This window comes from Castor canadensis, chromosome 15 (assembly GCF_047511655.1).
Source record: "Castor canadensis chromosome 15, mCasCan1.hap1v2, whole genome shotgun sequence".
NCBI classification, from domain to species: Eukaryota; Metazoa; Chordata; class Mammalia; order Rodentia; family Castoridae; genus Castor; species Castor canadensis.
Window position 1 is genome coordinate 70459384 of NC_133400.1, and position 26592 is coordinate 70485975.

General features: G+C 39.2%; 3 protein-coding genes, 7 non-coding genes and 1 pseudogene across 46 annotated transcripts in view; 2 read left to right on the top strand and 9 right to left on the bottom strand.

Moving 5' to 3' along the window:
• Positions 1–678, top strand: part of LOC109678662 (centrosomal protein of 295 kDa-like) — a 381166-nt gene extending 380488 nt beyond the window's left edge. The window contains exon 11 of the mRNA XM_074056420.1: positions 129–678. Coding sequence (XP_073912521.1) covers positions 129–678 — 550 coding nt within the window. The remainder of the gene's footprint in view (positions 1–128) is intronic.
• LOC109676524 (TATA box-binding protein-associated factor RNA polymerase I subunit D-like) overlaps positions 141–26592 on the bottom strand; it is a 62814-nt gene continuing 36362 nt past the window's right edge. The window contains exons 2-12 of one of the 37 annotated variants that reach the window (XR_012442100.1): positions 23002–23098; positions 21879–22269; positions 20873–21048; positions 20551–20605; positions 17410–19820; positions 17141–17193; positions 15787–15834; positions 15309–15389; positions 14998–15026; positions 13566–13620; positions 141–5071 (exon numbers count right to left, since the gene is read on the bottom strand). Coding sequence is in view for 2 of the 37 variants with exons in the window: in XM_074056421.1 (XP_073912522.1) it covers positions 19671–19817; positions 20551–20605; positions 20873–21048; positions 21879–22269; positions 23002–23098 (866 nt within the window). In the remaining 35 variants the exon portion in view is untranslated. Of the gene's footprint in view, positions 5072–13565; positions 13621–14608; positions 15390–15786; positions 16221–17140; positions 17194–17409; positions 19821–20550; positions 20606–20872; positions 21049–21878; positions 22270–23001; positions 23099–26592 lie in introns of those variants that run through there. The other 36 variants (XR_012442116.1, XR_012442105.1, XR_012442104.1 and 33 more) reach the window with 36 other exon arrangements.
• Positions 4811–26592, top strand: part of LOC109676523 (centrosomal protein of 295 kDa-like) — a 32515-nt gene continuing 10733 nt past the window's right edge. The window contains exons 1-7 of the mRNA XM_074056438.1: positions 4811–4947; positions 5064–5207; positions 13522–13662; positions 13960–14029; positions 14124–14231; positions 14485–14560; positions 14640–25134. Of these exons, the coding sequence (XP_073912539.1) occupies positions 5148–5207; positions 13522–13662; positions 13960–14029; positions 14124–14231; positions 14485–14560; positions 14640–14649 (465 nt within the window). The 5' untranslated portion in view covers positions 4811–4947; positions 5064–5147 and the 3' untranslated portion in view covers positions 14650–25134. The remainder of the gene's footprint in view (positions 4948–5063; positions 5208–13521; positions 13663–13959; positions 14030–14123; positions 14232–14484; positions 14561–14639; positions 25135–26592) is intronic.
• On the bottom strand, positions 14833–14965 carry LOC141417700 (small nucleolar RNA SNORA25). Its single transcript, XR_012442344.1, has one exon. It is a non-coding gene; the product is annotated as a small nucleolar RNA SNORA25 (small nucleolar RNA).
• Positions 15161–15274, bottom strand: LOC141417715 (small nucleolar RNA SNORA32; annotated as a pseudogene).
• On the bottom strand, positions 15620–15693 carry LOC141417687 (small nucleolar RNA Z40). The gene has a single exon (XR_012442331.1). It is a non-coding gene; the product is annotated as a small nucleolar RNA Z40 (small nucleolar RNA).
• On the bottom strand, positions 15928–16060 carry LOC141417707 (small nucleolar RNA SNORA1). Its single transcript, XR_012442351.1, has one exon. It is a non-coding gene; the product is annotated as a small nucleolar RNA SNORA1 (small nucleolar RNA).
• On the bottom strand, positions 16289–16426 carry LOC141417689 (small nucleolar RNA SNORA8). The gene has a single exon (XR_012442333.1). It is a non-coding gene; the product is annotated as a small nucleolar RNA SNORA8 (small nucleolar RNA).
• On the bottom strand, positions 17294–17365 carry LOC141417778 (small nucleolar RNA SNORD5). Its single transcript, XR_012442406.1, has one exon. It is a non-coding gene; the product is annotated as a small nucleolar RNA SNORD5 (small nucleolar RNA).
• Positions 17502–17635, bottom strand: LOC141417720 (small nucleolar RNA SNORA18). The gene has a single exon (XR_012442361.1). It is a non-coding gene; the product is annotated as a small nucleolar RNA SNORA18 (small nucleolar RNA).
• On the bottom strand, positions 18737–18858 carry LOC141417757 (small nucleolar RNA SNORA40). Its single transcript, XR_012442391.1, has one exon. It is a non-coding gene; the product is annotated as a small nucleolar RNA SNORA40 (small nucleolar RNA).

The window sequence follows — 26592 nt, forward strand, 5'->3', positions numbered from 1 at the left end:
CACCATGATCATCTACAGTCCTGGATTGCTGTTTATTAAATTGAATTGATAAACACTTGAGAATGTAAGACATTTTTCGTTCATTAAAAAAAATAATAATTACTTGTTTTTCTACTTGTTTTTGATAGGTTACACAAGCAATCTGTTGAAACTGCCAGGAAACGATTACTAGAGTATCAAACTATATTAAAAGGAAGGTATCCATCCATGTCAGCCACATCTTTGATATCTGATTCTGTTATATCAATACTACGACAGAAATCTGAAAAACATACTGTTACATCAGAGCATTGGAATCAAAGTCAGAGACTCAAGTTAAGTCTTAACATGCAACCCATACAGATTTCTAAATTAGAACAAGATCATATTCAGGTACCAGGACAAAATCACTTTCCACAAAGACAGATAAAAACAACAGAAATAGTAAGAACTTCGGATGTTTTAGCCAACATAGAATCACAGGAATATCTAAGGCAGTTCTCTAAGACTGAAACACAACAGAGAGACTATAAATTGGTCCCTAAAGATTCTCATAAACTTTCAGGGGCTTTGTCATATGATCAGCCACAGATATTACAGGGTGCTAGAGAAATACCTGAAACACTTAGGGTACCAACTTTTCAAGCTTTAGAATCTCAACAAATATTATCAGATGACAGTGAAAATATAATCCTCTAAGCTTACTGAACCATCTTCATTCCTACCACTGGCACCTGAACATTCTTTTACTTTTCTCCCTGTTAAAGTTGAGTCTGGAAAAACTCAGGAACCCCTTTCAATCATAAACAAAATTACAATTTCCATAGGCCATTCTGCAATCAGCCAAATACATGATCATCCTTTGACATCCTCAGAGACTATCGCAGCCCAGCAAGGTCATTTGAAGGCCCTTCAAGAACAGTTAGAACTACAGAAGAGTATTCTTCAGGCAAGATAGGAGCAGCTGCTTTTGTACAAACAAAAAGAACTGGAAGAACACACTGGTCTCTCTGCACTCCACCCCGTGGTGACTGTAGATTCACGTGCTTTACTGAGTTCTGCCAAAGCTGAACCTGGGAGATTCTAGAATTCTTCTCCAGCCAACGGAGCTTCTGTGCTCCCCTCAGGTAATCCTGCGCTTGCACAATGGGAGGACAGGCTTTTGCATTTTTCACAGCCTATGGTATTGCAGCAAAGTAATGTAAAATTTCTCCAAGAACATTTGAATATTCAGAGGGATGTCCTTCAGGCTAGGCGCGAAGCCCAGGAAGTCTTACTTGTACATAAACAGAATGAATTTGATGGAAAGCTATGTTCTGAACAGGCTGAGCCCTCTTTTCTGCCACAGCAAGTAACTCAGCACATGTTTACTTTACTACCTTTCGCTAATACAAAATCTAAAGAGAAAGGGCTTTTCTCAAGCCAGTCTGAAATCTCAGGATCTCAGGATGGATCTTCGAGTTTCCTACAGCAGTTCCCACCTCTATCCGATAACTTTAAGTTGTTCCAAGAACAGCAGACCACACAGAGGGATATGCTTCAGGTTAGACCTGATGCTCAAGTGGAATTACTTTTACATAGACAAAGGAATTTGAGGGACAATATGCCTGTCTCACCAGCTCAACATTTAGACGCTTGCTTCTACCGAAGCTGAGCCTCGGAGATTTCAGAACATCATTCCCTCGAGCCATTTGATAATTCCAACATTTCAGGATAAGTCTCTTAGCTTTCCACAGCATGGTCTGCCAAGGCAAGAAAATTTGACAGCATTCCAGGAACAGTCACATGTACAGAGGGTAATACTTGGAGCTGGACAAGGAACTCAGGAATTTGTATATAAACAAAGTGAACTGGAAAAAGGAATTTCTTCTGAGCAGCCTGGCACCTCCTCTTCATCCCAGACAGCTGAATTTGAAGGTTTACAGAAGTTTATGTCGATCAAGAGTAACAGTACAGGTCCTTTAAGCCATTCTAAGATTCTAAGACTTCGGGAAAGTTTTTTGAGATTGTCACAAGATACACTACCTCTACAAGGTCATTTGAAAGAACACCAAGAATGTCTAGCCACAGAGAAAGAAGCCTTTCATTTTAGCCAGAAAACCCAAGATAATACATCTTCTGAACAAACTGGCTTATCTTCATTCATACCCCAATCAGGACAGCTTTCATTTATATCCTTACCTTCTGCCTACTCTGGTACAACCCAGGAACAAACTGGGTTATCTTCATTCATACCTCAGTCAGGACAGCTTTCATTTACATCATTACCTTCTGCCTACTCTGGTACAACCCAGGAACCTGTTTCAATAGACAGTAATAATAAAATAACTGCAAGCTATATTCAGATCCCAGAATTGCAGGACAGGCTTTCGAAGATAGCACAGTGCATCAAGCCTCAACAAGGTAATTTGAAGGCACTTCAAGAACAAGTAGCTGCACAGAGGGAAGCCATCATTCAATCTAGATGGGTAGCTCAGGAAGAAATATTTTTACATAAACAGAGACGTTGGAAGGGAAGACTATCTCCTGAACAGGTTGGTACCTCTTCCTCACAGCATTCATTTGCTTCATTCATTACCTCTTACTGAATCTGAAAGAACTCAAGAACTTTGTCCAACTAACAGTAATAATACAACCTCCTGAAGTCATTCCGAGATGCTGATTTCGCTTGATAGGCTGCTGGGTTTATCACATACTGTTTTATCTCAACAAGATAATTTGATTGTACTTCAAGAACACTTGCATGCACAGACAAATTCTTTTCCTTCTGTTAAAGAAAGCCAGAAAGAATTAGTGTTGCCCAATTTAAATTTGAGGAAAAGGTATCTTCTGAACATTTTATCCAGTCTCACCATGGTGATTTGAAGACGCCTCAGCAGCACTTAGATGTACAAAGGAAAGCCATTCAATCTGGACAGGAACTCCAAGAAGAACTGCTTTTGCAAAGATTAAGTAAATTGGAGAAAAGGGTATCATCGGAGCAGGTCAGTTCCTCTTCATTTTCATCCCAGGTAGCCCTGCCAGTTGCTGACTCTGAAGGAACCCAAACGTCTTTCCAAACCAAAAGCAGTGATACCGAGATCCCGAGGCAATGGGATAGGCTTTTGAGCTCTTCACAGCCTATTCTGCCTCAGCAAGGGAATTCGACAGTGCTGTTGGACTTAGAAAGGGAGGTGTGTCCTAATGAGAAGCCCCAGGCAGAGCTTTTAAACAAACAAAATAAATCTGCTGGGTATGCTGTCCCCTCTTTATTGCTATCCAAGGAAACAGATCATTCATTCATTCCACTGCCTTTTGCAGAAGCTAAATCTAAAAGCATTTGTGAATTGTATTCTAAAAATGAACATGCAGCTCCCTCAAGTGATTCTGTGACACCAGCGTTTCAAGATAGGCTTTTGAGTTATTCACAGCCTTTCTCAGCTCAGCAAGATAACGTGGGTCTTAAGAAGCAGTTGGATCTACAAAGAGTCTTGCATTATAGTCAAAAAGCCCAAGAAGAATCGCTTGTACTGAGACAAACAGCATTGCAACAGCAGATACAGAAACATCAAGAGATCTTGAAGGATTTCTTTAATAATGGTCAGATATGTTTTAAACTTAAATACCTTAGTATTAAACAGTAGAGGTTTAAACCTGACTCACATTTAATTCTCGGCCTACAGGTGTTGAATTATTGAGAGTAAGTGATTTGATCTCACCTGTGCTTTTATTTTCTACCCTAAACAATGTGGAAATTAAAATTCATCTACCACATGGTGTTTATGAGATTAATAGTTAGAACCCAACTAATTTTAAATGCTAACACCATGAAAGAATATAAACTTTTGTTATTTGTTTGCCTTTGTGTGCTGGGATGGAGCCTAGGGACTTGTGCTTGATAGGTAAGCACTGTAAACTGAGCTACATGCCCAGTAAGAATAAAGGTTTTGTTTTGGTTTTTTTTTTTTTTTTTTTTTTTGTGGTACTGGGTTTTGAACTGAGGATGTTGTGCTTGCTAGACAAGTACTTTACCATTTGAGCCACACCTTGTATATAGTTTCTTATTTGATACTTTGTTATAATGAATTTTAAGTTTACTATAGAATAAAATTGTAGACATAACTGGTTAGCAGAAAGTTTCTTATGTCATAGCAAACCTTGGGTTCTTTATGTATAGCACTTTGTTGACATTATATGTGAATCAAAATCAATACTCTCTTTTTCCTTAATTGACATTGCTTTCACTTGTTAAAAAGCTAGCATGGTTGTAGGCTGATGTAGAGCTGGACCTGCATCTGAATTGTTGAGAAGACTGGCTTAGTCACTCAGACAGTTACCATAGTTCTTGGGAGACAAGAGGGCTTTCTCCTGAATATGAATGTATCCATATTGTAGTCGGCCATTTCTTAAATTCATTATTTAAGTGTAAACAGAGTTCTACAACTCTTTGAAGTTTGGGAGAACTTGGGTTGAGTCCAAGAGAAGTTAATGCCTGTTTAAAGAAAAAGTAATGCAAATGAAAAGCAGAGAGGAATACCCAGGTATAATCTCTTGTGGAGAGGTATAGAGGAAGCTAAGTTTTTATGTCCAGGGCTGTGAGTGGTTGTACTTCTCAATGGGAAGATCAATTTTTTAATATTAGAATCATATCTCATGTTTTATCTATGAATAAAATTGTAGTCATGTGAGTGATGGAACTAGTTATTTGCTCGAGGTTCTAATGTAAGAAGGGAGATCTAAATGTAGTGCACTCCTCACATAATCTCAACATGTGTTATCCCCACTCTCATCTGTCCACTTTTTCAGGCAAGTCAGCCTACAGTTGAAACTGGTTTAAGAATGCAGAAGATTGAGCAGCTCAGAGAGTGCCTTCCAAATATTCAAGACTTACCAAGAGATGATCAGGAAAGCAATAGTTATGCAGATCGGAACACCTCTGATGATAACCATCTGCTTTCAGAAGCTGCTAGTGCCTCACAATGGAGTAAGGTGATTGCATTTATTGTAATTCTGCTGATTATTTTTGCTTTCATCCCCTGCAGTCTGCTGTTTGGAGAATAATATGGTTGTTGATCTTCATTGTGCTTAACTTGTTCTCTCGGTAGGTGAGCATCTGGACAAAGAACCAAGTAGAAATGCCTCAAAACCACCTGTAGCCAAAGTTAAATGTGGACTGGACTTAAACCAACATGAACTTAGTGCTATACAAGAAGTGGAATCACCAGCAAGTGGCAGACCTTCTACACCAGGTGAATAGATGGTTGGATGAAAGTTTTTTAATGCTTTGCCAGTTTTCTACATTTTTTCAGGATACCAAAATTTATCTACGACACTTAGTCTTTGACTACTTGTGAGAAGAAAAGTTTGGTTTTTTTGTTTCTTTTTGGTGGTAGTAGGGTTTGAACTCAGGACCTCGTGCTTGCTAGGCAGGTGCTCTACCACTTGAGCCATGCTCCCGGCCCAAGGAGAAACTTTTTTTACTTAAAATAGTTTTTAAAACTTGGATTTAAAAAACGTACCATTAAGTAACTATTTTTTTTATTTTATATAAGGGGAGACCATTTTACAGCAGACAAAAATCTTCGATATCCCATATTCTGACACTCTTATTCCCTCTGCTTCCATTCCTGTCTTTCTTCTAAACATGTTTAAGATGTGACTCAGTTCTTTTTTCTCTTTTTCCTTGCCACTTTTCTACTTTAATACTCTTCCTGATTTTCTTTTCACTGCTGATTGTGATGTTTAAAATCCTTAGGAACTGGGCGTGGTGGTTTGAGCCTGTGATCCCAGCTACTCCAGAGGTGGAGAGTGGAAGGATTAAAGTTCAAAGTCAATCTGGGTAAAAGGTTATCAAGACCTATCTCAACAAATAAGCAGAGGATGATGGAGCTTGGTGGTAATGTGCCTGTGATCACAGCTAGGCAGCAAGCCCTAAGTAGAAGGAGGCCACAGTGGGAGGCCAGCCCCTAACAAGAAAGCCAAGGCCCTACCAAAAAATAAGTAAAACAAAAAAGGGTTGACGGTATAGCTCAGGTGGTAGAGCAACCTGCCAAGGAAAGCAAGGCCCTCAGTTCCCTACTGCCAAAAAAACCCCAAAGGAATCCTGGCTTTAAGGATAATTAGAACAAACCATACTCCCTTACTATGTTTCTTACCTATAAAAATTCCAATCTGCAGCATTTTGTAAGCAGTTCTTTGAATTTCATAATCTTTTTTAGATTTCAGACTCAACCAAATAATTTTCTTGATCAGATTTATTAAAGCAAATCTTTTTTCTTGGAGTAGTGAGGTTTGAACTCAGGGACTTAACACTTGCAGGCAGGAGCTCCACCACTTTAGCTGCACCCCCCAGCCCTTGCTTTAGTTATGTTTTGAATAGGATCTTCTTTATGCCAGGGCCAGCCTAGACCAAGAGCTATTTATGCTTCCCATGACTCAGGGACGACAAACGTGCATCACTATGCCCAGCTGTTGGTTGAAATGGGTTGGCCTTGAACCTCTGTCCTCCTCAGCTGTGCCTTCCAAGTAGACTGAAAAGCACAGAGAGATAGACAAAAACATGGCTCAACATCAGCACACGTTCATTCAGGAGAAGAAACCTGCAGAGGGGTTCTCCAGCCAGAGAGCTAGAGTCCACTGTCACTTACAGACTGGGGGGTTTTATAGGAAAGGAAGGACCTAGTAAAGGGTCAGGGAGGATTTCCCATTGTGACTTGTCCATTGTCCATTGCTAGGGGTAATCAAGGAACTGGGCCTTGTGTCCTGATACAGGTGCTAGGAACCAGGGCATTTCATTTATAGACCAATGGCAAGAATAGGAGTTGCTGGGGGCAGTCAGGGAGCTAGGGCTTTTGTTCTGGCATAGGTGCTAGGAAATAAGATGTTTCCCTTGGAGTGTCCGTCTCTGTGGGAGGTCAAATTGAGACAGCTAGGATGTGAGGCATTGTGCCCAGTTAGCAAATCTCTTTTTTTTTTTTAAAGGGCATGTGTGTAAATGAGCTTTTTTATATTTCTTAGCAACATACATAGAAGTATTGTGTTACAATTATCTATTTTGGTCTTCAGCCTTTTTCTGTTTGAGAGAATTAAGGAAGATGGAAATTCAGAGTAAGTCTTAAGAATCATTGCACTTTCTGCTCTTTTATTATATCTTGTGGAACTTACGGAGTAATGATTTTATTTATTCCTAGGCTTTGGAAGCTTTTTTAACTGTTTTGCATTTGATAAACCACAGCTGTTCAGGAATTGAACAGTTCGCCTAATTCAGAATGGCTATGAGGGAATCCTCAAAAATGTCATCTTATATAAAGGAAAATCAATTTATCTCCTTTATCTTTCAGCTCCTCCCTACCACCTTTGATGAATAGAACTCAGATGGGAAGGCTTGGCCCTTCCCTTGGCTATACCCTTCTCCAACACCCAATAAATAAGTCACCAAATTTCAATTCCACTCTGTGAACTCCTAAATTTGACCAGTTCTTTCCATTTCCACTACTACTTATTTACTTCAGGCAGTCATTTTTTTCTTGGATGAGTACCATTACTCCCAGTGTTTTCCTAGTTTCCAGTCTTGCTTTACTCTAAACCAATTTTCCCATGTTATGTTTAGAGTAATCTCCTTCCCTTTCCTAATTTAAAACTTTCCATTGGTTTCTTTGTATTTGAGGAGTAAATTTAAATAAATCAAAGACCCTAGCTTTATCTGCCAAGCCCTTCATGGTCTTCTGGCACCATTTCTCTGGTAAGTTTGTCCTGAACTGAAAAGTTTACCTTTCATGTGCCCTTTGAGAGCTCTTATAAGATAGCTGGTATCATACATCTTTAGGTAATACATCTTCAGGTAATACTTCTAATCAAAGTATTACATACAAATAGTTTAAAAGCCAAACATTGCCATATACCATAAATAGCAGTTCTTCTGAATCCTACTCAACAATCACTTCTCAGGTAAATCCTTCTTGGATTTACCACCATGATTGTATTGGATTTAAGCAAAAATTCAGCTAAATTATCATTTTTGTGTAAATATTTTTTACTGCTTTGACAGTTGGTGCAGTATGATTACATTTCTCTCCATAAACCTTTGGTCCTGTTGTAAATCACCTTTTTTCCATTTGCCTAAAGTTTCTGTAGAATGGATGGCTATCCTTCTACATTCTCTTAATACCTACACCTCTAAATACAATTTTCTGTGAAGTTGACACTGTTTCCTCTGCCATGAAAACCTTTTTAGTTGAAAGTTGGATGGCTTTACCAAGGTCCTTTTTTTTTTTTTTAGAGCCTCATGCTACTGGGCAGGCACTTGAATTATGCCTTTAGTCCTTTTTTGCTTGCTTTAGTTATTTTTTCAGATAGGGTCTTGCATTTTTGCCTGGTGCCTCAGACCTAGAGATGATCCTCCCTATGGCCTCCCTTGTAGCTAGGATCAACGCTCACTTGAGCCATCATGTCTGGTTTGCTGGTTGAGATGGGCATCTTGCTCTTTTTTGCCTGGTTATCCTCCTGATCTCCACTGAACAGCTGGGATTACAGGTGGCAAGCAAGGTCATTCTTAGAGCAAGGTGTTATTTGCTTGAAGAGGGGGGATATAAAACTGGTTTGGGAGTGGAGGCGAGAAAACTTACCTTTTTAAAATGTGTACATTTAAAAAGCACAGCTATACATTGTATCTGTAGTTATTAAACTTTGATTCGGGTACGCCAGATAGAGAGGTGGGGAAAAATCTAAGTAGACTCTTTGGGGGTTGACAAAGTTGAAAATGTTGATCTGTATAATCTTCCAAGTCTTCCTTTCCCAAGTAGTTCATTTATTTTGCTTTTGCTCTCTGTGCAGATTTCCTTAACTCTTTTATCCCAATATGCTGGACTTTTGTTTTGGTTATCAAATTGTAGTTTCAAGAGGTTCTTTTTTTCTCTTGTTTTTCATGTATAATGTTCTGCTATTGTTTCATGAATGCAGAATATTTAAATTTTTTTTCTTTTTTTGAGAGTGCTGGGATTTTAAACTCCAAACATTGAACTTGCTAGGCAGGTGCTCTACCACTTGAGCCATGCCCCAGCCCTTTTTGATTTAGTTACTTTTCCAAGAGGGCCTCATGTTTACATTTTTAGTTGTTGATTTGGGTTCTGCTTTTCTCATTTTGAGTTGGTGGGGTTTTTTTCCCCCCTGTATGTGTGTGTGTGTGTGACTTTTGTCTAATAGTTTACAGGCTTTCTTCTATATCTTTGTATATTGGAGTGAGATGCTGAGGACTGTATGGAGGTCCTATGGATGGAACCTTATTTAATTGCTGGACTTCATGGGGAAAGGTGTGACTTTTTCATCAAGGACCCTCAATGTAATATCTATAGTTCTTTTTCTTTGTAAAGAAAGATCCTCTAATGACAGCAAAAGCCTGACTTAAGTGTTAGAGAGCCAGAATTGGGGGCCTGAGTTGATGCAGACTTTCTTTACTAACCCTGATTTTCCTTATAGCATTCTGTCACTCCCTTCTACACTTTCCTTCTTTCTGTGCCTCATCACCCTGAACTCGGAGCGTATTAAATTCAGTTTCTCCAGAAGATAAAACTTTCAGTCTCCTCTGGAGATGATGTTGAAGGACAGGGATAGCAGGAGACCGGAAGATCTAATGTTCCAAGTACATAGTTTTAAACATTATCCGTGTTTTTTGTCCCTGAAAATGAGTGTCTTCCTTTTGCAATACCTGGTGCCTTTAATTCCCAAGTTTTTTTCTGGGTTCTGCACAGTAAATTAGCTTACTTCCTTACAGTATTGCACATTCCTTTGATTACTTATTTTTGTGTCAAAGCATAACATTCAGAGGTGCTTATTTCAGTGATTTATCAGTAAAATAAGTCACTGAAATCAGATAAACTGAAATAACCATGTAACTAACACCCAGGACAAGAACTGGAACATTGGAGGGTCCTTTATAGGGCTTTCCTCATGCCCTCCTAATTACTATTCCCTAAGCTCCTACTTTGTTTTGGCTGTTTTTGAACTTTATGTCTGTCATTTATGCATATTATATCTTAAACACTACTGATAGTTACTAGATCCAGGTATTTTTTTTCATGTGATTAATCACCACTGATACATAATCGAGTTAGGTAGTAGGGATATCATTAAAATCTTAGTAAAATTTAAAATAAAGGCCTGACTGAATGATAAACAGTCATTATTTTTCTACTACATAAATGGGGTCTTTAAGAGTTTAGATTTTTACCTAATTATCTAAATTGCCATTTTAGTTTTAACTCACTCAGGAAACTTAAGTGGAAATTTAGTAAGTCAATTTTTTTTACTACTTCTCAGGTAAACCAAATTTTCTTCAAGACAGAGACCCATAAGGGTCTCAATAAGCCGAGAACAAAGTTTCCTTGGGAGTCCACTTGCTCATGACCCGTTTGGTTGTCAACAACTACCTGTCCAGAAGGCATCAAAAGTGATGACTCTGATGAAGCAGGTGAGAGGTAAAGAAATTGAAAGTGGAATCGTGCATAAGGATACATGGACAAAAAAGAATTGCTGTAGGGTTATTTGTGATAGTGACTGTATGGTACACCCATACTCTGTTGTTCTATGCACAAAAAATTACCTGGGCTGGTAGTCATCAGTGTTGATACAGGCTTACCTTTGTTGGAGATGTGGTTTCATTTTCTATTCTGTATGCTCATATATTGTAGATTTTTAAAATAAGCATGTATTTATGTTTGTACAGAAAATTGAGGGACTTGAAGTAAACTGAAAATAAGTAGCTTTGCTTTTAAAATGTTTTATTAAATAAATACCAACAGGAAGTATATCAGGATGAGTTTATGTAGTTGGCAGCTCCATAAATTTTATGTTTAAGCCTATTTGTAAGAGTCTACATTGTAAGTCAAGTATTATGAGATATTTTAAAAATTCTCTCTGTGGGATTCTAAATGAGCTGCTTCATTTGTAAATATTTGGAAAATAATTGTAAGGAACTTAAAATCAATTAATGCTACCACCTGGTAATAACCGATGTTAATTTTCTTGCTTTTGGGTGTATACATGTATACAGAAAGCTATTTTCTGTGTAATATTGCTTACTGACCTTACAGAGTTGTAGCACTGCTCTGTTACATGTGACACACCTCTTAAATGGTTAACTTTCTACCCAAGATTTCTTAATTTTAGCTGTCACATATATTCAGATAATTGGTATTGTAGCTATATCTGTAGTTAAATAGAATGAGATGATTTTCTTCTTGAGGATTTATAGAAAAAAATTGACTTTAGCATCTGCTTTTTGAACTGTAGGTTAAAGTAAATGTAACATACAGAATTTCTAGTACATTATAATTCTTATTTTAAAATAAAACTGTTACATCATTCCTTTAGATTACGCCAGCGTATACTTGTATTTTCCTTTTATCTATATGTCCTCTAGCCAAAGACTCCCAGGAATGTACTATAGTTGAACAGAACTTGGGTGTCTTGACCTGTTCAGGCATGGAGGGAAAATGCAAACCAAAAGCAAACATGAATGAGACTTCTTAATAAAAGGGTATTAGAAAAAAATTACAATTATCTGTCATCTTAAAGGTTCTTTATCTGCAGATCAAAAATAATTTGAAAGGCTGTGGTACAGCCCAGTGGTAGGGCCCTTGCCTAACATGCATGAGGCGGAATTTGATCCAGCGTGGCCGGCGGGAGCGGCGGGAATTTGCTGGCGCTTTCTGCAGTGAAGGGGTCGCTGCGGGGCGGGGGGGCGGGTAAGGGGGACTTGAGGACCGCCCCGAGCGCCCGGGAAGCGCCGGAAGGACAGGCTAGCTGCTCCGCGCGCCGGCTCTCGCCCTCCCGCGAACTGGATGTGGGCAGCGGTGACCGCAGAGACCTTGGGACCCCTGCGCAATGTGGCAAGGGAAGACGCAGGGTCTGAGTCCCCGACAGCGGCAGCGGCCGCGGCCGCAGCGGCAGCCGCCGCGTGAGCAGAACAGGAGAAGCAGCAGCAGGTCTGTCAACCAGAGCCCGAGCCCGAGCAGCCCGCGGCCAGCAGTGTGCTCGCGAACCCAGAGCCCAGTCGCTGGCTGGCAGCGGGAGGCGCAGACGGACCGGGGGACTGCGCCGCGCCGCGCCGGGCTGGACCAGGACTGTCTGCACCGGCCCAGCTACTGCGAGGCCGCCTTCGCTCTGGGGGGGAGGGGAGAGGGAAAGAGTTGGAAAAAAAAATCGTAAAGCGCAGAGTGGAACGCATGTTTGCAAAGTAGATTAATGCTGCCTTGCAGGTGGGGGCTTTTTAAATGGAATTATTCTGGGGTAAGGCTGCATTTTGTGGGCAGAAAGAAGCCATGTGTTTTAAGAGCGTGGATTTGATGGGAGGGGCCGCGGGAGCTCTCCGAAGAGTCCTGCCAGTCTTTTTATCCGCGAGCCTCAATTTGGGGGTTGTAAATTTAAAATAGATTTCTTCCCCTGAGATGAAGACAACTTACATTCTTTTGGTGATACAGGTTTTTTTTTTTTTTTTAAATTTTTCTTCCTTTCTTTTGAATTCGTGTTGGTTGGTTTCCTAGTTATCTTTTTTGTAAAGGAAAGAATCCTGCTGTTTGGGAACATTTTAACCCTTTAAACGCTACTTTGGGCTTTTTTTTTTAGAAGGCATTGGGAGGGCCCCAGAACAACCTGGCGCACTCCTATACTACCAGGTAGGAGACAAAATTTGGAAGCTGACGGGTTACAGTTCTTTTGTCGCCTTTGAGGATGATCTGGGGAAGACTGATTTCCAGAATATTTTGTTTTGCAAGCTTAAAATGGAATATTTAGTTGCGAAGTGGTAATTAAAATAATAATTCCAATAATTAAGACCAGGAAAAAAAAAAAAAGCGTTCACTTCCAAAGTTCCATGTGCAGTTCATCTGATGACACTACTGTGTTAGATCAGTTAGGAGTACAGCATAGTACTCCATGTGGTTCATCCTCTAGTGAGAGCTCAAAACTAGAAAGCAGAGAAGAAAGGTTGGGCTTTGAAGAACTTTCAAAAAGAGAGATTGATACAGTATTACAAAGTCAAGGACTCACAGAAGATAAAAATATAACCTGTAGGGTTTTAGCTGTAAATCCACATGGAGAAGAAACGGACTCTCAATTATGGGCAGGAACAATGGAAATGGGAACTTCAATTCAGACACCAAGTGAAAAATATTTTGAGAATTCAACTAAGGAAACTCCGAAAGCCCTAAGAAACCTATCTCAACTAGCACAACTAGAGCCCCTTAGAAGTCCTGAGTCATTTTCATTCCAGAGCTCAATTCCAGTCTGGGAAGTGACATCTCTCATGTAAATAGAACTCAAGCTCTTTTTCAGGAGAAACTTAAATGCTAAGAGAAGCAACAACCATGAAAAAACTCCAAAATGAATTCACTGTTAACCTGCTTGGTTCTCCAAGTCACTTGTAGGACTTTGTGGTAGAGCACCTGCCAAGCAAGCATGAGGCCCTCAAACTGAAAATAACAAAAGCAGAGAGAACCCCACAGTCCCCTCTAATATTTTTGTACCACATGTTCTAAGGCTTTTTTCCTCCTTTTTTCCATTGCCCAGGAAACAGAATCTGGCCGTGGTATAATGGAAGAACCAGAACTCACTTTAGTAAGCACCAGTGACATCAGTATTGCTGAAGCAGATTTTGCAAACTTAACGCTAGAAGAGAACAGAGAGAACGAGACAAAAAGCTTTGTTCAGGTAAATTTATTAGCATTTGAACATTAGAGAGCAGAAACTGACAGTTCATAGGAAAACGCCTCTATATACGTAGGATTCATATAGTTCGACCATCTACCTTTTCATTAAAACACCTGGAAGAAAGTATTTGTCGAATATGTGCATGTGTAGTAAATATTCTCAGCAATAGCAAGAAAAGGATGAGAAAGCAGATGATCTGCAGGCACAGAACCAACAAGCCAGGTGTAGGGTAATTCAAGGCCTACCTGGTCTATAAACTATGAACTATACAAACTCATCTGTGACTTTTCCAACTAGGTGGGTGAATTTCTGCCTCTTCTATCAGAAACCCCAGATTGTCCAGCTGTATCAGAGAACAAGCCTACAGGTATTTCATTCACCTCTACATATAACTGCTAAATGAGGTGAAAATATTTAGCAAGATTTTAATAAAATCTTCCCAATTTTGCAGCCATTATCAGGGAACTTACAAGAACCATTTGTAAAGAGAAAAAAGTCACTTATGGAGAAAGCCTTTCAGAGGCAGAAGGAAATACAGAGTAAAACTGTAAATTTTCAACCCTGTACAGGTACAGTATCTTCTTTAAGTAACCTTTAATTTGGAGCCTTGCCCAATATCTGCCAGCCCTTTTATTTTGTTTACTTATTCATCTTTTTTCAGGCTCATCTGTAAGTCACCTCAGGGGTGTAAATAAAGTTTGAGCACTGCTTCCTGAGGAAAGAAAGACACAAGTCCTCAGACATCAAAGGGCTCTCAGATAGTTTTTGTTTCACTGTGATTCACTGTTCTGCAATATTTGTTTTCTTTTAATTCTGCATCAGCTTCTTACAGATTATATGACCAACTAGCTGAAGTGAAAATGCTCAAAACAGAGCAAGAGCAAAAGAATTTCACAAGGTGAGCAGGGTATCCCCCAGTTTTTGATGTTTAAAGTAAAAAGTATACTGAAATGATTTAATTTTTATTCCTTCCACAGAAAACACTAGAGAAACTTTGAGCCAAAAATACATGCTGACTTTTTACAGTGTTTTTAGGCAAAATTATTTAATGTCAATAAATTATTTAATAATTTTACATGTTTTGGTTGGTTTTACTGCACATCAACGTCACCTGATTTTTCTTCCAGGATAGCCCTAAAAGAGAGTGACAGAATTACAACACTTTTCCATTTCACCATCTCCTCAGCAAAGCACAGCACTACTGCTGAGTGACTGTGGCATCCCATAGAGAACTTCAATCTCAGGTCACAGCGTTAAGAGCTCTTGGTTTTACAGCCCTAAAAGCCCTCTTTTGAAATGACCTACATACATTAGATTTCTCTCATGTGTGCATACCTCTTTAAAAGATGCTTAATCCAGTTGTCCTGCATGACAAAAACATAACCAAGAAAGACAATTACAAATGTTGCAATGTTGCACAGTATTTGACTGTTACAAAATCTCATTAGCAATGAAGTTACCATTAGAAAAACCATTGCATGGTTATTTTATTGGGCAGTAGTGTCCCCAGTAGGTTGATTGCTAACAAAGCAGCATATAGAAAACCTAGTGGGAAATTTCTTTATGGTCATGTCCACAGCAAACTGCATTCTAAAAGCCTTGGTAATGACCATTTTATCCCTGTAGGTATCTAAAAAATTACTTGCCACAAAATTTGGGCTTCATCTTTAATGTGGCCACTTGAATTGCAGATTGGAATTATTGATGGCAACTTCAAAATTCCCCATCTGTGGAAAAATTTGTGTTTCAAAAACAGAAAGGACAAAACAACTTTGAAAATGCACCTAACTTAGGTTCTCAATGGTTTAATTCAATTATAAAATGTATTTTGGAATAATCCCACTACCGGGGCTTGCTACTTCAAGGGCAGTTAGGGTATGAGGGGAAAATAAGTGCCCAGTGAATACTAATTTTAATGCATGCATGTTTTAAGTTCCTTAGAGACTCTGCAGTGTATGGATGTTCAGAAAGGCTATTATCAGTCAGCTTAATTCAGAGCAGTTGAACATTTTGCCTATCATCATAACATCCTATCAGTGGCAATTTACTACACATATAATAATGGTTTACAACATTATAAAACTACCTACACTGCTTTTGAAGTAACAAGTTAAAAATACTTACCTGAGGACTTGTGGGATTTAATTTCCTGAAGCAATTTATTATTCAGTCCTAGGAGATTAATTATAGAAAGCACTTTATAAATACCAAGTTTTTCTAGGTAACATTTTTCTCATTGCATCTTTTCATCCATGCGCTTAAGCAAAATGTTACAGATCTCATTGTCACCACTGCAATGCATTTACTGTGATGGAAGCATGACCTGTGTCTCAATTTAGCCACATTGACCAATCTAGGACACCAATCAGCAGTGCCCCCTCTCATCTGGAATGAGGCAAATTCCTTTCAAGAGGATTCATGCAATATGCAAAAGACTTCTGAATCTCTATCCAAGTTCTTCTGTTACGCTGCCAGGAGGAAAACAAGCAGCTGGAAGCAACAGAAAGCCTTACATTTTTAGAGTAGATGGACCTTCCTGGATCTCAAGTGCTGACACCCTAGATAAAAAAAAGCGTTTACTATTTATAGCTGTATCAACCTAAACTCTAGCAAGAAACCATGAAAATAATGTGTCAATATTAAATACCAGGTTTAACATGCACAAAGGCAAGAAAACCAACGATGCCATGTACTGAATTTCTATTGCACTGTCCTTTGAACACACCAGCAGGAATAAACTGCTGAGTGCAGATACCACAGTGCATTTGACTATACTTAACAACCTTCTTAGGTTTGCACTGCAGCTGAGAAATTTAATTTGACCCTTATTTCCAAATTGTCATTCTAAGGAACCACAGAACTTTTTCAGTCATATAATCCTGGGCTGAAGGGATTGCTGAAATGGTAGAGCACCTGCCTCGAAGGTGTGAGGCCTTGAGTTCAAACTCCAGTTACCCACATGCTGTAACCCCTTGAAAAGAATGGTCTCTAAATACAAACTATACAAGCCTAGTCATCTTTATCTGGTCTTCACATAATATGCACATCGAATTAAACCAAATCACTATAGAGCTTTAGTTTGGTCTTGCCCAATATGGCAATAGGTTCTCATCCCAGTAGAGCCATAAAATAAAAGGCACACTAGTCAGAATCTTGACATTTTAAACAAGGTCTTCTTATATAGCCCAGACTGACCTCAACGCTTGATTCTCCTGTTCTACTTCCTGTTGAGAAGGTATGGGGACACAACACTGAGCCTGAGTTATCTTACTGTATGTCCTATATGGTACCAAATATTTTTGCTGAGCTCTTATTTTACACCTAAAATAATGTACTTTTAACAGTATTGGAATGCTGTGCTTACAAATTTGTAATTCTTATAATTTCAAATCCTAGAACTTAGGGGTGTTCCCTGAGTTCAAGCCTCCTACCAAGAAAAAAAGTCCTTGATAAGTTAGTTAGAAATTATCTCACTTACCCATTTCATCAATGAGTTCAGATCATATTCATTCCTACAGATCATATTCATTCCTACAGAGAAAGTGCCAAATCAAAGACTTAGAAAGGATACTCAAATACTTCACTATAAAAAAAACTAAGTTTACTCTTTGACCTTAATAGCTATCTCCAGCTCTGTCAGAATGAAGTTTTAATTCATGTCTGTTTCATTCAGCAGTTGAACAATCAAATTCATCATCTGAACTGTGTTTTCAAAGACTGTCCATTAATCACCAACTAAAAACTTACCTATTACACACTAAGGATATGTGGATTTCTGCCAATACCTAAGGTAAACAACATATATATGTATATATATTAGCAGTTCTTTCAAACTTTGTAACTGTCTTGTAGTTACTTCCCACAGACCTAAGAAATGGCCCTGTGAGTAAAACAAAACCACACAATTACTGTATGAGGTGTTTCCAACAATGTGTGGCTATAGTACAGAAGCCCCATCGGGATAGACCTCAATGTTTATTTTTTAATAAATTTAAGTACAAAAATTAGTAATTATCAAGAACTGATAAGCTCTGGCAAAATTATGCAAGAATAGCCGTGAACAGGAAAATCTATTTTAATCACAAAAATGAAATCATTTCTATATCTTGTAGAAAACTTGTCTAGCCACATGAGGCCCTGGGCTCAATTTTTAGCATTGTCCATATCTGACAAAAAAAACCTCAAAGTATTTTCTTTTTAATCAAGCTCTTCAGGAGAGTGTAGGCTACTAAATAATACCATCAACCAGCTACTTCAGATGAACTAAAGATTTAAATATCACTTTCACTGTTTCCCATATTCCACTCCAGATCACCAGTTTTACCTGAGATGAATTTTCACCTCACAAATGGAAAAGTACTTAAAATGTTAGTAACTTAGGTGGCTATAACTTAAAAATCAGGTAGGAAGGTGCCAGTTACGCCCTGTAATCCTAGTTACTTGGGAGGCCAGCCCTGGTTTTTGAGACCCCACTGCCGAAATAACCAGATCAAAATGGACTGAAGGTGTGGCTCAGGTGGAATGCCTTCTCTGTAAGCAAAAAGGCCGAGTTCAAACCCCAGTCTCACTTAAGAAAATATGTGATTCTTAATTTTTACCAGATTTATCTTAATGTATTTAATTTAAATCCCCTAGCTCACCTGACATTAATTCCAGATAAATGTATGATAATTAAATCATACATTAAATTATGATTAAATGTATGATAATTCCAGATAAACGGAAACTCAAAAGCTCTACTTACAAATCCTTTCAAGTAAAATGAACCTGATACTACATAACTACATATCTGATTGCTTTTTGGAAATGTAATTGGAAATTAAAGCTCTAAGTCTTATAAAATGAAACTGTGGAGACTTGTGTACTTACTACATCTAGACATCTAGACAAGCATGATCCACTCACAGTAAGATGTCTTCAGCTTCAGACCTCAAGTCTCAAGTTAGAAGCCTTGAGAAGTTTTCATGCATCACAACAAGAATGGTGACTGAACACAACTGAAAGTTATTTTCCTATCCTACACTTTATTCTTTAAGTCAACCTTAATGGCCATCACTTTAAACTGTTAGGTATCCTTATACCTTCTTGTGTGTATCAAAACTCATACTGAACCACGAGTTCTGGGTTGCTAAAGAGGATTTATTTTTTGCACCTGAGTCTTTGTCCAGAAGTTAAACAAAAACACACCCAAGTGCTAACCGTGCACTACTCATTCACATTTAACCTTAATCAGCTACACAATGATGATCACAGTAAGAAAAATGGTGACTGAAACAAGCTAAGATGATTTTTTTATGCTGCTGGGGATTAAGTTCAGGACCTTGAAATTCAGGATCTTGTAATTCACCACACTACATTCCCAGCCAAAATTCAATTCTTACTACAGTAATGTTACTTTCATCTGAAAAAGGTTGGTATAATAGGATGCTGGTAGAGGTTGGACATCGTGGCCACATACACATATAATCCCAGCATTCAGGAGACTAAGGCAAGAAAGATCATGAGGCCAGGACCAGCCTGGGCTACATAGCAAACCTTGTCTCATTTAAGAAACAAAGTGAGCTGGAGGCCCAGCTTTAATCAATAGTGTGCCTACCTAGCAAGCTCCAAACACTGTCCAAACCCCAATACTGCCAAAAATAGAAATTGAAATATGAAAAAACAAACCAGAAGAACTTGGCTGGATGTCAGTCATGTTTAACTAGCATTTTCTTTTCAGGATTAAAATCTCTTCGTTGTTTCAATGGTTTAGTAAAACCTGTTAAGTTTCTTACACTGAAATCAATAAGCACTGACAAAACAGCCAGACTATTATTTAAGAAGCAATGTCTCAGCTTTTTCCTATTGTTTTAAAGTTTATGATTCTTTAGTTGTTTTCACCATCTTCTTCAGATGGTTCTCATTCTTCTTAGGATGTTCTTGGTTTAAAACTTCTTCATCCCCAGGGTGGTATTAACCTTTGATCATTTCTTCTTATGAAGTCACTTTCACTGCATGTTGCTTGATATTCACATTGTCTCCTTTTCAGGCCACTCTGTCCTCTGTCCAGTATTTTTAGCCTTAGAAGTTCTCTTAGACATTGTAACGTCATTCTCTTGTTCTAAATATACCTTCATCTTCTTTGGGAATTCAGAACTTATTATGAAACAACTGTCCTCCTACATATACACACACACACACACACACAAAAACACCATTAATAACTAAGCTAGGAGGTGTGAATTCAACTATGATATACTCTATGAACTTCTGTAAATGTCACAATGTCCCCAATACAACAATATAAAAACAAATAAGCTAAATAACTATACTAATTACTTGGAACTGTAAATTATACCTAGGTTTAAAAACTCCCAAGTTAACATCTACATATTTTTTCATTTCAGGGTTTAAAAACACTACACATTGCAATATTCATTACAAGTATTTAGGGATGCCAACCACCCATGGCTCATGCCTATAATCCTAGCTACGTGAGACACTGATCCAGAGGACTGAGAGTTCTGCCCATGCAGGTGAGACCCCATCTCCAAAATGACCAGAGCAAAATGGTTTGGATTTGTAGCTCGAGCAGTAGAGCACCTTCTTTGCAAGCATGAAGGCCCTGAGTTGAAACCTCCCCATACCATAAATAAATAAATAAAATTGGGGGCTGGGATAGCTCAGGGTGAAGTGCTTGCTTAGTATGCTTAAGGCCTTTGGATTGCTCCCCAGGAAAAAGCCCATATTAGCAACTACTGAAAAAATAGCATGTGTATTCTTACATTTCCTGCATTAAATTTATTCAGTGTTTCAAATTTTAAGTGGACTAAAACTTAAAACTACTGAATGTTAATTCCTCCTGTACCAACAATTCCTACCTTCCTCGAATGAGAGTAAGTCACTTACTACCAATTTGATATCACATTCATCATATTCAGGATGTGCCATCTCATCTTCTGCTCTGTAACATGGAAATGTGTATTTTAAATGACAAATCTTCTGACCTAGTTAGACACTGTCAACATACAACTGTAACACGAATACTAGTCAACAAAAAAACATAGTATTCTGTTTAACACCTAAAATGGATGTCTTATGCCCAGAGCTCAGGTTCAAGTATAGTTCTAACTTGCCTATATCTATGTATCAGAAACACGGATGGCAATACACAGTAAAGTTTATATTAGACAAAAACCAATGACCAGTGTTCTTACGTGATTCAACTTACGCTGACTCTTCAATAGGAGAAATGGATCCATCATCATCCAAATATTTATGTCTACGGCTATCAAGATCTTCTTTTTCTAAATCTTCACCAACATTCATTTGTTTCAGGGATTCCTTGAGGTGGTATTCATACTTCAGTTTCTCGATGTGGTTAAAAAATCCTCTTGCAACAGCTTGCTATTAAAAACACTTTTATGCCTTAGTCTTAACAAAATTAAAGTTTTGTTTGAAAAATCAGCAGATGCTTTTCAACAAAAGGTGAACATATCCTTACACCTGAATTTTGACTTAACCACTCTAGAGTTCTGGATGACAGCATATCAATGGTTTGCTATAATCACCTTAAGCTTCAAGGGTTTTCAAGTACTAATCCTCTGAAACAAAGTTAGTTTCTGTCAAGAAAACTATAATAACTATACACTAATTCAACATTTACTGCTTGAGATATTTGGCCAACCTTAATGTAATTAGGTTACTTATCAAGGAACTGCTAAAAACATCCAAACTTTATCAAAAAGTTATCTGCTGAACATGAATGACTTGAGATACTTCAGGGCTAGGCACCAGTGGCTCACACCTGCAATCCTGGATCCCAGGAGGGTCAAATAACTCACGGAGACCCTATCTCAAAAATACCCAACACACACAAAAAGGCTGAGTGGCTCAAGTGGTAGAGCACCTGCCTAGCAAGTGTGAGGCTTTGAATTCAGACCCCAGTACTGAAAAGGGGAAAAAAAAAACAGGATGAGGTTAGGGGTCTTAGTTATAAACAAACTTGGAGTACTACTTTTTAAATTCATATTTCACCCAGACACCCAAATGAAGTTTGAGCTGAAGGGCTGAGTGAGCTTTACATGAAAAACAATATAGAAAAAGTAGTCTCAAAACTGTAGATTACGTCCCACATGTATCTTAAGCCAATTCTTTAAACGTCCATGACCTCAGACGTTTTACCTATGTGAAATCTAGCCATATATATATATAAAAATAAATAAATATTGACTCACCTCAAAGGTTAAAATTTTCCTCCATGGTAATGGTTTTCTTCCATTTTCACACTGTAAAAATGGGAATCTGGTTCCTTTGTCTTTAATTTGTTTCAAATCTATTTGTGATGACCTTCTAGTGCTTCTACTTCCTTTTGGTCTTCCTCTTTGTCTTAATTTTCCTCTATTTTGTCTGTTGTATTTCCTCTTTTTACATTTCTTGTTCTTGAATCTTTCAAAAATAGCTTTTAAAGTCAATGGTCTTGGTTCTAAAGATGAGTCACTTGATGAATCTGTATGAAGACTTTCAGGTGAATGATCAAATTTTCTAAGGGAATTTCTTTGTCTCCGTTTAGGTGAGGAAGGAATACATTGTGTTTTAAATAAGCTGCTACCAGATGAAGAGCTGTCACTAGAAAAACAAAAGTTTTTTATTGAATGATCACTCAATCCCACGTCTATAGTTCTAAGACCAATTCATTAACACATGCCTAGAATAAATAATTTTAGAACAACGGGCTGAGAACCAACCAGCCACTGTGTACTGACCATAACCAAAATGAACACAGCAATTATCCAGATGTAGTGGCTCATGTCTGTAATCCTAGTTACTCAAGAGGTGGAGACTGGGAGCATCTGCAGTTCAGTGAGACTCCATTTCAACCATTAAAACCTTGGGGGCATGCACCTGCCAGCTCCAGTGAAAGCAAAACAGGAGGAAAGGGCCTGTGGTTCAATCAAGTGGTAGACCGCCTGCCTAGCAACTGCCAGGCCCTGAGGTCAATTACCAGTACTGCTCCTCCTCCCTCCACAAAGACTATTTTATGGAATACAACCTCCCTAAAAGTTGTCTAGTATCTTCTCAACAGCACAGTAAATGGCGAAGCTTAAGTCAGGAAGAGATAACCAAGAAAATGTGTTGATTCCCTAAGCTAAAAATGTGTTCCTCTATAATATATTCAGACTTTGAATTAAACTGTTTGTCATAACTAAACGACATAATTAAACTTAGAAAGGCCAGTGTTACCCACTATTTTCTTTCCCAATTCCTTACCACCAATCATATACAATTATGTACTTTCCCTAATAATCAAATACAGTAAATGTTGACTGAGCTAGTCAGTCCTTGTAAATGTCTATTTACCTTTGGTTTTCCATTTCCACAGCTCTATCAGATGACATGTAGTCAAGAGAATCCATTTCTGATTTAACCATCACTTGCTCTTTACCCTTGAAGCTTTCTGAAATTACGAAACACAGTGTACATGATGTAGCTTCAATAAGTAAATGCTGAAGCATACCAGTAGTACTGAACACATCTAATATTCAAGGTCAAGGTCAGCAAAGGCAGATCAAATGACTATGTGAATCAGGGCCAAAATCATTTCCTAGGCCACTTCAGATGAATTTCCATTCACAAGTTCTTTCCATTTTTGTTCTCTAAATGTATTCAATCCAAGTCCTGTATTTCCAAGAAATGTATCTGAGTACAAAAGATTTTATCACCAGCCATAATGTAATGTACAAGGGCCAAAATCATTTCCTAGGCCACTTCAGATGAATTTCCATTCACAAGTTCTTTCCATTTTTGTTCTCTAAATGTATTCAATCCAAGTCCTGTATTTCCAAGAAATGTATCTGAGTACAAAAGATTTTATCACCAGCCATAATGTAATGTACAATTACTGATAATACGATAATGTGGCCAAAAAGCTATTTTCCAAGGTAGGGGAACTCCAAGGAAAAACTTACAGGCACAATGGACCTGCTGTATACCAGGAAATATCCTTAGGTTTGAATATCCATCCAATGCACTTTAAAATTTCTGGTATGGAATTGTGTCATATTACATCTTTGCTGTTACTGACAGAAACTGAGCTCATAACTTTTCCACAAACTAATCATACTGATGTTTTCTGTCTCCACCTTGTACCCAATGCAGTGCATGTAACAGCTGTGGGGGGAGCCACTGTGACATTTACAAATGTGCTTACAGTATTATCTTAATTACATTCACCCCTCCATCATTCTCTCATCCCACTTCTCCCCTTCTTAAAACAATTTCAGCTTTCATTGTTCTACTTTCTAACATGAATATAAAATACATCCGCCATATTCGCCCTCCCCCCTCCCACTGCAATCCAAGTTTTTTAAAGCTAATGGTCACTATTTCACTATTGCATCTCCCTAGGTCTTTGTGTTTGTAATGGTTTATTCTTTAACGTAATTGAAAATTTACATTGAAGTCCTAACAAGTTGGAAAATGACAAAATATCCCAAATACAGGAAGACGACATGGTCACTTAACAATTTTAACATTGGGCATTTTATTATTTTTTTTTAAAGGCAAAATTCTCAAAGTTATGAGACACCAACTGTTCACGCCTATAACCCTAGCTTCTCAGGAGGCAGAGATCAGGAGGCTCACGGTTAGAGGCCAGCCCGGGAAAACAGCTGGCAAGATCTTTATCACAATAAAGGCCTAGTGAGTGGCTCAAGTGGTAGAGCGCCTGCCAGCAAGCATGAGTCCCTGAGTTCAAACCCTAGTGCCGCCAAAAAACCCCTAACATTTGGTCCGTTAGCACTAATGGAATAGCTGTGGCTACATTTCTTTTTAAAGGCATATGACAAATACACCTTGAACTAGCTCAAACCCTCTTCTGGAATTCTGAGGTTTTTACAGGCCACGTGTCCAGAAGTGACACCTTCCCGGAGCTATCAAGTACTACCTTGGGCAAAAGCCTCCCTTAAGCACCTACCCTCTTGGAAGGAATACGGCGTCGATAATGGTGCCTGAAAATCAACGTAAGACCTAAGACATTTACCACCTGGGCGGCACAATGAGTCACGCCCGCACCGCCATCGCGCCACGGGGGCTCAGCTCACCCCTAGTGCCCCGGAGCCCGCAGTCCCGGTGCCCCGCCTCGTCCTCCCCAGACGGGAACCCCCAGGCGCACCCTCGGTAGCGGCAGCTGGCTGACCTGCTTCCTGAGCCCGCGGAGGTCGGAACCAGGCCGCACCCACCTCAGCTCGCCATCGCGCACGCAGCCGCCAATCTCCTCAGACCGCGCGGAAGAAAACCACGCGCAGCACCTGCCACCCAGTTAAGACGTCCCCCGAAATCTCGCGAGACTACTCAGCTTTCGGGAAGGGGGAGGAGAGAGGAGGCGGAAGGGGAGGAGCGATGAGGGGCGGAGTCTAAGCCCCCGCCAGAGGGGGCGGAGTTGACTGAGCAGAGGAGGCCGTTCTGGGGCCGTGGGCTCTTCTAGCCGATGCGGTAAGTGCAGTTGGCAGTCATGTTTGGGTCAGGTGAGCCTGACGGAGCCGGGCCCCTGCCTGTGCCAGGCCGGCCTTCTGGAGTGTGCGCGGCGCCCTCACGCAGTCCGTGTTAGGTGGAGCTCCTACGTTCCAGGACGGCCGGAGCCCAGCCAGCCCTCCCTGAGGCTTCTGGGTTACAGTGTAAGTTTTACACTACCTTAGTTTAGGTCGGTTCCCCCACCCCCCGAAAAAAAGCAGTTTGGTTTTTTTTAATGCAGGAATAAACTGGTTTGTTTTGCCCTTGAAGCCTCTTGTACAATTAAGCAGGAAATTCTTAGTTTATTGTCTATTCTTAGTTTAATAGCGAATGTCATTTTAGAATAGGACAGACATTGAAAGAAATATGGGCTCTTTGCTTCAAATACTGAACAATTCCAGGACAAAAAGTCTGATCCGGACAGCCCAGGGCATTCCATTCACTCTGCAATCACTGTCAGCTCTAGGACGTCATCGCGTGTCCCGCTGTCACATTCACACTAGTCACAAGCAGGAACGCTTGCCTGCAGGCCCAGCCATGTGATTTGTAAGGTCCAATGCGAAATGACAATGGAAAAGAAGGGGAGAAGTGTCATTACAGGTACTAAAATAGCCAGGTGTGATGGCGGGTACCTATAGTCCCAGCACTTGGGAGGCTGAGGAGGATCAAAGCTGCCCTATAGTGAGGTCTTGTCCCCCCAGAAACGTACTAAAATATAAGCTCCTTCACCTATGGAACTGCTCTGATGTGTTCTGGTGTTTTAAAATTTGCTATTTTAGACTGGTGCCAGTGGCTCAACACCTAATCATAGCTACTTGGGAGGCTGAAATCAGGAGGATTGACGTTAAAAGCCAGCCTGGGCAAATAGTTTGCGAGACTCCATCTTCAAAATGGGCTGGAGGTGTAGCTCAAGTGGTAGAGCACTTGCTTTGCAAGTGCAAAGTCCTGAGTTCAAACTCCAGTCCCCCCCCCCAAAAGAAGTACTACTTTAATGCCTTTTCTAGTAAAGAAAAACTAAAATTATTATCATTACTTTACCATTTTCTTTATATTATGTAATACTAGTTTTAAATACAGGTATAAGGACATTTAGCTTGTATGCATAATCACTGAAATGTCACAGTATTCATGTCCCAGTATTTCATAGCTCATACAAGCATATGTATTTTGTTCTTGCTATAACAGTGGAAATGCAGTACACAACTAACTCACCTGTTTTTATTTTACTTCTTTTTCCCGCAGTACTGGGGATTGGACCAGTGCCTCCTGTATGTTAGGCAAGCACTATACCACTTGAGCTAAGTCCCCAGCCCTTTTGTTTTTATTTTGTTTTTGAGATTGGGTTTCATTATCTTTTGCTCCAGCTGGTCTCAAACTCTAAATCCTAAGTTTTTATTTTATTTCTTTTTTTTTAAAGAATTTTACTTCTTGATACATGTA